A 14,219-nucleotide genomic window follows, 5' to 3' on the forward strand; every position below is an offset into this window, starting at 1 on the left:
GATAACCAGCTCCTGCATGGTGCAGATTTTTCCACAGCATATAAATCCTGGTTTGTTCGCATTTCAAAAAAATTAATATTTATTTTTATTTATTTATTGAGCTTATTTTATAGAGCAGACACACAATAACATGGACCAACTGAATAAAGCAGCAGTCCCACGCCTGTGTCATGGTGCTTACAGCATGAGCTAATTTGCAGCACTTGTCCCTAGATGGGCTTTTATGTATATTAAGATAGTATTAGCCAGTGGAAGGGTAATGAAAGAGCAACATAATTTAAAATAATCATACTTTATAACTACAAACCAAAATCATAGATGGTGTCACATAAGGTCAGTCATAAAACTAGAAATACTTCTGATCTTACAGCTTCTTTATATTCTGCTCTCTGGAAATTGGAAATTTTGGAGAGGATAATCACTCATACTTCAGAATGTCAAAGATTCACAGCAATCGCAGATCAATCTCTATTTGTAAGTATGTTGCACCCTCCTGTGTCAACGTTATGCTTTCCATTTTTTTATCATAATTGGCTTTTTTTTTTTTTTTTTGCTTCAGTCATTAACATTCCAAACAAATATCTGGGATTTTTTTTTAGGTTTGATTCCTTAAACTCTAATTTTAGCAATTAAAACATCATCAAACTTTCGGATATCAACAAAAATGTTGATGTTTTCCCATTCCATATATGCAAACTGAAAGACGTATGTTAAATAAAAAATCGACATTTTCCCTCCCCCAAGATTTTAGGTCATTATTAAAAAATGCAATAAATACATATAAATATATATATTTTTATTTTCAATCTTATGTAATATTTGAATCTTCTGAGACAGTAATTTTGAGGTTTCATTAGCTGTAAACCATAATCATCTAAATGAACAAAAATAAGTGTTTGAAATACATTACTCGGTGTATTGCATCAATATTATGAATAAGCTTTACTTTCTAAATTGAACTTTTCATTGATACTTTTGTTTATTGAGACGTGTGTGTACCCAAAAACTGGTATTCGGAAACCCAGCAGCTGTACTTCACTTGTTTTATACATACTTACCAGTAGATGGCAGCATTGCTTTGTAGTAATAATTGAACGTCAAGCCTATTGTATGAATGTGCTGCTTGTTAAATTCATGACATGCGATACATGAATGAACGTGGAATGTATTGAGAGATTTGTTTTGGGTGTGGCCTTGATTCTACTTTGGTGAAAATAATGAGGTTAATGTGTCACAAAACGTCAAACACTGAAAGTTTAAAGCATGTAGCTTGACATTTAAAAGCAAAATGCCTATCATTTTGTGCTCTGATGTTTTAGTTATGCATCCTCTACTGGGTATTGTCGTTGCTTAAATCTAACATCATTAAACATATCTGGCTATATTGCAATATCAGTGCTTGATGATACTATTGTCACTCTTTTTTTATGGTTTCCTTTTTTCTTTTTCTTTTTTTTTTTTTTGCTTTCTGTCCCATATTTCTCTTTCCGCGTCCCTCTCACTCTGAATATGTAGGCCTTGCATCTCTCTTTGAGTCAGTTTTGGAATTGGCTGGAACCACATTAGCTGCAATTCTCAAAGGGGAAACACTTCGAGGAAAGCCTTGACCTGAATCCACACTCTTGTTGATTTTAGTCTTTCACTATACATGAAGGATGCACTGCCTCTAACTCCTGCTCCTGTAGGTCCACAAGGAATTCAACATGCAGAAAAAGTGCGTTCCCACGAGGAGTGCAGAGCTTAATTTTTATGTCAGTACATTTCACACCAATTGATTTCAACCGTCCAGGAAATAATCATCTTATCTGTTAGAATGAGCAAAGTTACACTGATGATGCAGTGTATTTTAAGAGCACTCCCTCAAACATTTATGTTAAATAAACATATATTTCTACAATAAGTGTCATTTTTCATGGTGTGTTGTGCTTTGCTAAGTTGATTTTCCCAGCAGGGGGAGTCTGAAGTTCTTGTTTTCCCATGTTAGTTAAAAACAAAGCGATAAGCCAATCAGAAACCAGCTCAAGGAATTAAATAAGGGTTCTTTGTGACCATGGCAACAGTTTTACCTCAGTGACAGATAGAAGGTGAGAGATAGAGATGGAAGAGCGGCTAATGCATTATTGACTGGAGTCAGTGGGTTACTGCAAACTTCACTGGAGAGTTTGCAGTGTCTTTAAAGTGGAGCTTGGTGACCTGAGTGCATTTTGACCTCTTTCTGTCTACGAACTCTAACAGAAGACTAACTAACTAATCAGAGAAAGCTAAGGTAAGAAAGGTGAACAGGAAAATAGGAGTCGTCAGTAATCCTGCAACTAAAGATATGTCATATGACATATCATTACAACAAAGTGAATGAGAAAAATGTAATATTATACTTGGAAAAAATTCTGACAAAACACTGGAAAATGTGGAGCACAGTTCCCTTGCAGAAAAAGGTCCTGGACTCAAGTCCCATCCAGGGGTATTTCTGCACAAACTTTGCATGTTCTCCCCGTGTATTCATGGGTTCTGTCCTGATACTCTGGCTTCTTCCCCCACAGCCCAAAAACATAGCTGTTAGGTTAATTGGTATCACTAAATTTCTAAATTGTTCTTGGAATACATGTTTTTTTTGTTTGTTTGTTTGTTTTGTCCTGTGTGTCTCTGTGTTGGTTTGAGATGGACTGCCAAGCTATCCAGGATTTACCCTGACTCTCACATTGATGGATAAATGGTGTGTATATGTAATCAGTCGCCCAAGTCTTTACACATCTAGAAAGTGAAGAATTTGCCTGTTCGAAATAGCTCAAAGTCAGTCAGAATAGCCTGTCAACATCACGTTTCAAATTGGGTTTCCACAATAATATAGTTTAACTCAAACCATTCCATTGTATCTCTGGCTTTTACAATGGAGGTTGCAAGTCTTCTGCAATTTCCAACTGTTTTCCCAGAATTTATATAACTTGACAAAATGCAAGAAATTTCAAGGGTTGAGATACTTTTTCAAGACACAGTTCATGCTGAGTGATTATTGCAGATTTATAGTCAAAGTAGATATGCACACACCTATTTGGAATGCTATGGCATTAAGCTTGAATTTGATTTGAATTAATTTATTTACTTGAAAGAGGACAGAACAGCTTAATAAAACACATGTCAATTTCTGAAATAAAAGTTTTTGAAATAGTGTTTGTAATCTGTAGTCCTATGGCCATGAAGTTAATATATTAGTAATATTTGTGGTGTTGTTGAAACAAAAATGCATGCTGTTGTAAACTTCCATATGCTGGAACCTTAGCTGACGTCTTTCCCTTTTTAAATTTGGTCAAATATAAACTACCTGAAAAACGCATCTAACTTATTTTGAAATGGTGGAAAATTTTCTACCATACTAATTCAGTTTTTTTCATTTAGAGATAAGTTACGTCAGGGTTTGGGGTTATTTCAGTTTAATTAAATCTAGATTATTTTATGAGAACCTTAATGAACTAATTAACTTCTCGCAGATAAATTTTACTCTGTCTACTTTTACAGTTCTTAAATTATAAACATGATTTAACATTTCTGTCAGGCTCTCAAGGCCACCTTTGTGGGTGCGGCCTTTTTTGGAGCGTACAAATATAGTTCTGCCTTCAATCCCACCCTTTCTTCCATGGTTGTACTGCAATTGGCTGTCGTGCTATCATTCTTAAATTTGATTGGTTCTGCCTTCTGTCAGTCTGACAAGCCCCGCCTTCTGAAACCAGCGGTTCATCCGCGCGTGAAGAGCTGAGGATTACCTCGTCAGCGGGGAGCAGACCTGCTTTCTATTAATTTAGCAGGATTTTTTTCCCCATGTTATTAGCCGTCTTATAAATGAACTTAACTTAAAGTTTAGAGGTTTTTTTTCTTCAGTGTTTCGGACAGCTTTTAGTAATAGAGGTGTGGTGCTACGGTGTGAACGGTGAGCTCGCAGCAGGTTTTTGTGTCACCTGGCCGTAGCAGCTGACTCGTGTCTTGCGGAGACCGGAGTTGTCAAAGGAAAAGTAGCGGTTGCTAGTTAGCAGGTCAGCCACTTAGCCCGCCAGCTAGCCTTACTGCCACACTAAGTCCCACCCTCACCGTGCGTAAACGTCGGGCTGCAGCGGTGAAGACAAGTATAATATTTTTGCTTCCTCTGAACTTGGCTAGCATCCTTGTACACCTGGCTGGCAGGAGAGATTAGCGTAGTTAGGTGGCGCTAACGGAAATTGGCCGTTTTTACGTTCGGAGAGTGTTCTTTTTTTTTCTCTATGAAGGAATACTGATAAAGGGACTGGCTCAAAAAAGAAGAGGCGAAATAAAGAGAGAGAGAACAAGGAAGACTGAGGAGGAGGTGACTGGCTTGTTTAGCCGGGGAGACACAATTGTGAACGTAAGTGACTCATACATAGCTGGTGTCGTGAAAGTGGCTTGTTAAACGGCTTACATGACCTGTCCAAAACAACTTGCAGCGCTTGCATGGCAACGTTTATCCTGCCTGCCGCTGTTCTGGTGGCTTAGCACCCACAGCCAGTGCGCCATACTATAACGTAAGCTAAAGGGGGGTCGTCTCTCTAGCTAGCATGACAGTTTAGCACTGATGAGCTTTAATGTCGAAACAGCACTTCAGTCTTTGCTTCATTGCACTTTATACAGGCATCACGTTTTAACCGAACGCTTACCAGCAAGTTTGGTTAAGTTGTTTCTTTAGCTCTAAATCAGCTGTTTGCCAGTAGTATTAGCTTAGCTAGATGTGCTAGCTGCTTTGAGCCGACCACCCACCCAAGTTGACAGCTCAGTTTCAGACGATGCAAAGCACTCGTGTTTGTAAAAACCCAACCAGTTTTAGTGAATTTGTGTCCATCCCTAAGCAAACTCATTATCTGCCGCCTGCAGCTGTGGAGAACTCTGTGTTCCTCAGCTCAGCTTTAGATAAAGTCGCCACTTAGTTGTAGCAGTGTCACACAAGGCTGGTAAACTCTGTTGCATTCAAAAGGCTGCGCGATGCTTTCTCCTTTTGGCTGTCAAACTTTAGCCCGTCTACATCCTTTTTTTTTGTCATGCTAGACTGTCATCCCCTAGTGAGCCTTAACAGGCATGCATTGTGTTGAAATTACAAATCACATCTGTTTCAATCAACAATCAGGCTGTCATAGACCACACCACGTGCCAGTCCTCCGACACATGAAAATTATTTTGCCAACACCATTAGGGTTGTCACTATTTCTCTCTATTAATGTAAATGGAAAGAAGAAGCAATTTTATCTAGTGTTTTCCAACAGACATCATTGTGGTTCCCAGTATACCACAAAGTAAGATGGCAATTTTAAAAAAAGATACTTCTGGTTACGACTGAACAATATTAAAAAAAAACATGTAGCTGCTATATTATGAAACATGATATGCTGTTACAATTTATCCACATTTTCTTACTCCTGCATTTTCTCTTTACTTTCCATTAGAATAACTTAACCATTTTCTGTGAGACTCTGGGATTTTATTGTCATGAACAGATGGATATGATGTTGCACTGAAAGGCTAACAGAGATTCAGCTTGTAAAAAAAGTTCAAAACCTAAATGTTTTAGCTGTGGGAATAAAACAATATTTTATTGGTTTTTGGCTGTTTTCTTTGCCAAAAACAACCATATTACCACAGTGAAGTTGAGTTGGCACAAAAACAGTGGAAACTGTTTTAGGATTTTGCATCATGCTGTGAATTGAGCAACGACGTTGATGACAGATTGTACCACCTCGTCCGTTTTCAGGTCTTGTAGTTTCTTTGACAAATCCAGTTCGACTAGCACTGTGGTGATAAGGAAGACAGCTGCAGCATGACAGTCACCAACTTTAATGTGGCTGCAGACATTATTTAGAAAAGAAATGAACTTTTTCTAAATATAAATACATTCTCTTCAAAGAAATTTTCCTTCTTAATGAAAAATATATTTTAAAAGCCATTCCTAAGTTTTATATCGGTTTTGGCAGACGTTACCCGCAGCGTAGTTTCCTCAAACACATTGTTTACATTTAGTGTGTAGAAAATATCTGTAAGGTACAAATTAGAGCTTTTCTGAAACCAGAAAAAGAAGCATAGGTGTTGAACAGATTGGTTTCTTCTGGTTACCGGCCTCCCAGTGACTATGGATTCTGAGGCCATTTTGACAAGTTTGAAATGTTTTTTATTTTGTCTTTTATATACCACCTTTGTTCAGGACAACTTAATTTTTTTAACTTAGACCTATGTCATTGACATATTGTGTACTTTCGTAAACAACGGTGTAAGAAAAGATCAAATTTTTGTCAAAGTTTAAAACCTAAAAATGGCTTAATAAATTGTCCACAAATTGATGCCAAGAGATTACTATAGGAGGCAGCGGTCGAAGGCAGCATAAAATCAAATAAATTCAATTTTCCTGTCTTTTTGTTTCATCTTGTTTTAGATATCTAGGAGCTACCAACAAGCTAAACACAGCCATGAGTATTCAGATACCGGTGGGATTGACAGAACTGCTACAGGGCTACACCGTGGAGGTGCTGCGACAAAGGCCAACAGACCTGGTTGATTTTGCTGTACAGTACTTCACCCGTTTGCGGGATTCCAGAAATCAGGATGGATCCGACATAGCGGTAAACCAGGGAAAGGAGTGGTGTTTGATGGGGAGCCCATGCAGACGGAGTCCAACGGTGAGGAGGATGAAGATGACGACTCTGACTTTGAACGTGAGTTGATGCTGCCACTTTGTTAGATGGGTTTGTCTGAGGAAAATCAGATGTATTATTTTGGGTTTCCATGAGGAGATAAATTGAGAATGTGTTGCCTGAAGCAGTGTCTGAATGCCCATCATATTTTTATAGAAAGTAGTCCTTACTTGCCACTCTTCTAATCTACATATTCTTCATCCCTGTTGTCTTTGTGGTCATCAGACTTGCACATTCTGTTCATGTCTTGAAGTTTCAAGGTCTTTAGATGTTTATTTTCTAAGAATTTGTGAAAAGGGGTGGGGGGAACTTGACTACATAAGCACTCAAGGTAAAATTCTGCAGTAAATTCTTGTGGTTTTGTGAGTGCTTTTAACTTTTTAGGCTTTTGTCATGTTTTTTTTTTTTTTAAACAAAATGTCAGCTTGTTGTCTTTTCAGACCTGCGTTCAAGCCTCCTTTTTAACTCTGCTCACAGATTGATTCCTTACATCGATGCAACTTTATTGTGATCCTCCTCCTAGTATGTTTTTAGAAAAGGAAGAACCGCACATCCTGTGGCCTTTAGGTTGCGTGTTTGCACATCTGATGGCTAGATTAATGGGACTCTGAAGTTCCCACACTGCACACAGCCTCATCTCTGGTAGCATCTCTCCCCCGTGTTTGAGACACTGGCACAGGATGTAAGCCATTCCATAGCCCAGCTCTCTTCAGAGCAGTGTGGCCCAGATCTAATCACATTCCGATGCTGTGAATGGGACTTTACAGTTCATATAGGTGCTTGACTCTATTCGGGGAACCTCTGCAATTTGGAGGTTTGCAGTGGAAAAAAGTGAAGCAATTTATCTGCAAGTTAATGGTTAATGTAGTCTAAATGGTGCAAGTGTGATTGTGGCTGCAGAGTTTTGGTTTTTTCCCCCCAAATCAACATTGGATGCATGTGAATTGGAGTGAATGTTAGATTTTTATGGCTGTTTGAAAATTAAGATTTATTAGCCAAGTCTGTCAGCGCACAAAATAAATTCAGCTCTGGCTGCTGTTGTCTTTCTACAAAGTTTTGCTCTAATTCTGCACTAGGCTATTTACAATAGATGTTAAAGCACAACTAACAGGGCAATAAATGTAAGATGTCAGGGCATGATGTGATGTTTGACAGAGCTTGGACTGCCAGGCATTGTAAATGATGACGTTCAGAGAGGACAGGTTCTGGGACACTCATTTTGCCCTCTTTGGTTGTAAACTTTAGTTTTAGTTTCACCGTGTTTTTATGAGTTAACCATCGTCTCTTATGTAAATATTATTTCAGGTAAAGCAACGTTGACAGATACTGCAGTCTGGCTGCAAACAAGATAGATTATGTATTCTGTGTTTATTCTCACACAGTGTGGCTGCTGTCTAACAGCTGTAACCTTAACCGAAGGAAGAGTGTGTGTGCGTGCGTATTCACACATGCGCATCTTCGGTTTCTTCTTGCCTTTGAGTTAATAAGTGAACATGTGTGTGCTTGTTAAAGCACATTGTTGTGTTCTGACTTTTTCACACTAGTTCAGATTCCATTCTACTGACGTCACAACGCTCTTGTACCTCTGTGTGCCCTGAATAAACCTCAGCAGTACTTATACAGCTCATCCAGGGGGGCAGTAAACCAAGAGTAGATACAGTCATGCTTCAGGAGGAAGCTTTACACTAAATGCTTGAGGTTACACACATGACTTCCATGGTATTAAGTTATCCAAGCAGGCCTCTGTGTGTGCTGCCCCCAGAGGATTCTGGCTCTGTGGAGGCACACAGGACTGTATATTGAAAGAAATCACGTGCTGTTTGAAAGACCACTAGAGTAGCCAATGAATGTGAAGATTACAGATCTGCTGAAAACAAATCTTTAAATATAAATATGTGCATTAAGTACTGTTATTAGCTACACTACTTCTTCTATTAATATTTCAGTGTTGTCTATATTTAGTATGTGGAAAGTATTAATAAACTACAAATTGTATTTCTTTTTGAAACCAAAACTAAAGCTTATCAGTTCTATGGATTGTTTTTTGCTGTTCTGCTGTTAATGCAGCTGCTGGTTACTGGTAAGAATTGCTTTCTTTCAAAAAAAATAAACTACTGTAACATACTGGGCCCAAATGTGCAATAAAATAGTTAAATATCTGTTGAAAAATACTATTCGTTTTCTTGCATTAAAATCTTTCTTAGTGAAGTGGTTTAGAGGTAAACATAGGTAGTAGAAATTAACATACTCATTTAATTAGGGTTGAACTGCAAGTATTCCATTTAAAAACCTGTATTTTCATAAGCATTTTTTATCTTATCAGCTGCCCCTGAAACTAAATGATTTCTTTTTTTAAAAAATTGATTTAACTCCTTAATACTGCAGAACTAAAGCATTTAAAGCTAATCACACTCTACAGCACTCAGTGACACTGCTATAAGGATCATTGTGTATTAATGAGTATCATCACCTTTCTGTTTTAAATGCATCTCAGCAGTTTTATAGTGCATTACCCTTCATCAAGAATAAAATATATATTTCAAACCTATTGTGGCTTTCCTAACCTATTCCGGTTTGAGGTTCCTGACAGCACAGCTGAGATGCTCTCGTTTAGAGGAGGAGCTACATCGCTCCCCTTTTAAAGCTTGTCAGAGGTATCTAGTGTTTGTCTAACATAGGCTTTCTGTAAGTAGGCCAATCACACTTTTAGGTGTTGACACTTTGTGTAAGAAAGACATAGTTGTTGCGAAATGTTTGAGGCAACTCAGAATCAATTTGCTCCCTGAAAGGTTGTTTGGTCTGAGCTGTGATTATGTGTATGATACGTTTTATGTTTCGCATTCAGACATTTTGGCAGTTTTTTTTTTCTTTGTAGGCTGCTTACAGTTTTGATGATTCATCACTGTGCTCGTAACCTTTAGATTGCACTGCAGGAAACTGGTGTGAGTGAGAGAGAGCGCACTGGCTTAATGCTTTATATGTAAATGAAATAGATGGGGTTAGTACACTGTACTAGTGAAAGCATATATCATTTTTTGCATAGATTTTCTTTATCTCTTGTAGCTTAAAGCCACTACAGGATCAGTATATAAGTCTAAGCTTAGCTAAAGGAGGTTTTGTTTTCAGTACAAACTATCAGACTGTCATCATATGCATCACTGTTGCCGATATGGAAAGTAGCCTCATATGTTACCTGTTCAGTGACTTATCAGAAATCCAAATTCTACTAAGATGAACCAAATGTCACTAAATAAATTTTGCTTTTGCAGTATTACATTGTCTTAATTTTGGCACAAAATTGCCTGAAAAACCCACCATCTCTTTATTCCATTAATTTATTCCATTGCTTGTGTATTAACCTATTTCAAATAAAATAATCTCCTATTTGTGTTTATGGTGTACTAGAACTATAGGGTTATTTTGTGTATGTTTTAATTTTTTCCATTATTTCAGGCTTTGATGAATGTGTTTTATTACTCTTCCTTAATAAAGCTCCCTTAAAAACAAGACTGGCAGGCAAACATTAGCTTGCATGTAATTTGACTTGTAATATATTTTTATACAGTTCTAATTCATTATGTGTGACTGGAACTGACCGAAAAAGATGCTGTCCTGCATCATCATTAATTATTGACTAGCGTGCTAGGCTAGCCCACTTAGCTGGCACACTGATGCAGGTTTTAGTTGCCGAGATGCTAAATGTCACAGAGTAGTTTGGACATCTTGATCTTAACAACAGAAGAAGAGTTAGTAAAACATGTTATTTGCAACCAATAACATTATTTGTATTATTTTTGCAGTATTACGGTTTCATGTTGTCTTTATACAATGGTGCCCTAATGTCTGCCTTACTTAATATATTTGCAGATTGTATTTTATGCCTCTGCTGGCAAATGTTTGGCTGGACACTAAAGGCTTATTTCAAGAGTAAATGTGTTTGGCTTACAACAGAGTTATAAATATCTTGTTTCCTGAAGAAGACATACTTAGGAGAAGCAGAGCACAGGCACCACGTTTCCATCTTCCTAATATATTAAACCTTTTTCTTAGAGCTGGCCTGTGTAGTATCAGTTTGGCAGTGCAAGTGCATCTAGACAAACTCTGAATGAATGGACACCTTTGTGACTGAAGACATAGATGGGGGGGACAGTGCGTCCCAGTGATGATATTAGAAATGAATTAGATGCTGTTTTTATATGAAAGATAGCTGGAAGGAAGCAGTGGCTGTTTGTAGAAAAAAAAAATGTCAATGAGTATTCAGAGAGGCTCTCTTTCTATTAGGAAAACATCTGTGTTGTTTGCAGAACATGACAAAGGGCTGTTTTTTTCCCCAGATCACTGGGAAATGTTAACCAGCATGATAATGGGGGTTTTATCTTTCGATCTGTCAGTTGATATATTTTGCTGTCCGTCTGTATTTAAAAAAAAAAAAAAAAAGCCTCTCAGGTATGTGGTAATTATGCATAAACACTGGTATTTTGAAAGCAGAAGATGCATAACATCCCTAGAAGCCAGCCAAGTGTTTCCTTTTCATCCCAACAGCCCTCTTCCATCAGTATATGCACAACTCCACAGATGGTTGGTGTTTATTTTTGACAGCAGACCTTCTCTTACTGGTAAACACTTCAGTAAATAGGCAGATGAGCGCGGATCTGTGAATATAAGCCAGACCAAATATTGAACAAAGCAGTTTAAAAAAAAAAAAAGCGTTAGAAAGAGGGTGATTTTTCTTTACTTTATTTTAGATTTTTATGTGCTGTATTAAATGTAATTAGATTCCTGTTATTTCTAGGGATTACTGTGAAAGATCTGCATTCATAGCTTTATATATTCACAGCTCACGCTGGTCCAAAGTAGTGCAGAAATCCATTAACTGGGAATAATGATGAAATTGTGACAAATGCAACATGACTGTTTGTATTAATAACAATAATGCATTCTCTTTCAATCATTCCAATCCTACTGCAAGCTTTTATTTATTCTATTTGAGGAAATAAATGTTCACCAAGGACACCTAAATGCTATTGGTTTCTTAAAATGTTCATACCATATTAAGTATTTTATGGTACAAATATAAAATGAACTCTTTAGTGCATTGAAGCAAGTGAGCCCCATTCTTCACACATGTGCTGGAATCCTTAGGTTTTGATGAGTGGCATGTATGAAAATAACTCCAGACAGCGATGCCCCACAACAGCTGACGTATAGTCAATCTGCACAACCTACCGAACCTAAAGTTCAATCCTATATTTAAAGAAACTGCCACAGTTATCATCAGACTTTTAAACTATGCACCATTTCATTGATGTCAAACGCTGACTAGCACTTTGCCCTTAACTAATGATGGTCTTTTTTCCTGGTACATTTGTGATCTTTGACTCTTTAGTTGTCTTTGGTTGTTTCAGTAAAAAAATGTCATAACATTACCTTAGATGTAGCTGCAAATGTTTTCTTGGTTTTTGTTTTTTTTTCCTTCTTCATAATGTCCAATTTGCTTTTAGCCCCGTTCTGTTTTGTTGATTCAGCCTTTATACTTTAATTACCCAATTGTTTTACTTTACATTATTGGAAAAATTGAAGACCTTTAGTGAGCTTCATTGTTTTTTCTTATGGACTGCGTCTGCACACGCACAGTAGAGATTAAAAACTCAGAGGTAACATTTGTGAGCTTAAAAGGCACCATTACTGTATACATTTGGGAATCTACATGTGTTTGTATGCATGCATGTGCCTGGTTTCAGTGTTACGCTATGCAACAGGTGACCTGATTAGTATGCAGCAGTGTGTGTGTCCAATGGGTTTGTAGCCTGTGGGTAAATCTTATGCTGCCTAGCTTAGAGACCAGGCCCACTGGCAGACTGACAGCACTAAGTGGGGAAGCCCTAGGACAGATTAAACTGCTTATACTGACTTTTTGTTTCTCCTTTTCTTTTTGGAAAAGAGTGACATCTGTGTTTTATGCTAAGTAATATCATAGCTACTACATATATGTATTTTCCTTGATCAACTAGAATTTGCAGGCTACTTTGGGACAGTTTGATATCTATCAGCTCCAGTCTGATCCTGTGAAAAGGGGGAAAAAATATAAACAATTCTTGAATTAAAGGTTTAACCTAAAGTATAGCATCTACTACATATTTAATTTATAATTTGCCACAGCTGCTAATTCCTTCATTATTTAAAAGAGTAACGATGGGAGGGAAATGCTGGTTATTTTGCCCTTCACATTTCAGTGTTGCCCATTTCCTACCCAACTGAATAAAGTTTGTGTTTGCAGAGAGACAGAGCCGTAATTACACTATCAGCAAGTTGCTAATATTCAAACAGGCGACATTAACTCATGCCAGCCACCTTGTTTAATACTTTTATAGGTACAAGTTAACTGACCTGTTTAAATTTTATTAAATGGTGTTGTTAAAATGCTTCACCAAGTCTGTAGAGCTAACTAGACTTTAACCACTAACAAGCTGTCACAGTTTGAATAAGCGTTTATCTTTTTTTTTTTTCCTGTCTGGTTGTCTTGCATCTAAAATGCTCCCAAACACATTTGTCTTTGTCTTTTTACACCAAAGGTGGTTAGCATGACTCGTTTCCTGTCATGTCTGTGATGTTACTGGAGTTCTGAACTTGTCAGCAACAGCTCAATATTTTGACTTGTCAGCCATCAGGTGACTTGCTGCAAATTCAGTATGCTCTCATACTTGTGGTGGTTTTGGCTTGGCTTTATTCAGAATGTAAGCTGATCTGCTATAAGATCAGCAAACATAAAGCCTGGATCAATTCTAAGTACCTCTGGGATTTTTTTCATTATTATTTTAATCTATGTAAGTATCGTATGTTGGTGTTTTTATTGTCGTGATGGTGGGCCACAAGGAAATGGTTACTTTAAGCATGTTGTCTCTCAATTAAGTTATTTTGTTCTGTTCACTTCACTGTTTAAATGCATCATTTCTCTTCTCCCATAAACACAGCTGCAACTTTTTTCTTGCGGTCAGTTCATTAAAGCCAACAGAGCTTCCTGTGCAAGGGGCAAAATGCGAACAATGCCTAAATAAAGGGAAGGAGCTAAATAAGATAATTACAAGTACATAAAACGCAATGCACACGATCATAAATCAACCATGAGAAAAAGGGATGAGTCAAATATAGAAGCATGTGAGCTTGTGGTACGTGAGGCATATATTTACAGATAAAAATCATTTGAACTTTGTTACTTCCTCATCTTGTTCTTGGGCATCTTTGATGGAGTTATAAAAATGAGGAAATGGTAGGATATCACATGCCTTTACGGAGGGAGTCTGCACTGTTCCTGCCCACCCTCTGGAGTGGGCAGGCTTCCTCCTTTCCCAAAAAACAATATCCCTTCTGAATTGTAAACAATGCAATATTTCTTACTATGCTGAAACAGTTAAGCACAGCACAATTCATTTCTTGGTAGACATCACCCCACTGTTGGACCCACAAGCCTGTGGTTTGGTTTTATGATAATCACAAACTCAAGAGTTGCACAAAAATCTAATGTTTTTTTCCAAATTAAAT

At 37.5% G+C, this 14,219-nt stretch overlaps 1 protein-coding gene across 1 annotated transcript in view; it reads left to right on the forward strand.

Moving 5' to 3' along the window:
- The first annotated feature begins 6,421 nt into the window (after nucleotides 1–6,421).
- prkar2aa (protein kinase, cAMP-dependent, regulatory, type II, alpha A) overlaps nucleotides 6,422–14,219 on the forward strand; it is a 38,708-nt gene continuing 30,910 nt past the window's right edge. Inside the window, 2 exon segments of the mRNA XM_032565485.1 lie at nucleotides 6,422–6,612; nucleotides 6,615–6,701. Of these exon segments, the coding sequence (XP_032421376.1) occupies nucleotides 6,456–6,612; nucleotides 6,615–6,701 (244 nt within the window). The 5' untranslated portion in view covers nucleotides 6,422–6,455.

The sequence above is a fragment of the Xiphophorus hellerii genome, chromosome 1, assembly GCF_003331165.1.
Source record: "Xiphophorus hellerii strain 12219 chromosome 1, Xiphophorus_hellerii-4.1, whole genome shotgun sequence".
NCBI lineage: Eukaryota > Metazoa > Chordata > Actinopteri > Cyprinodontiformes > Poeciliidae > Xiphophorus > Xiphophorus hellerii.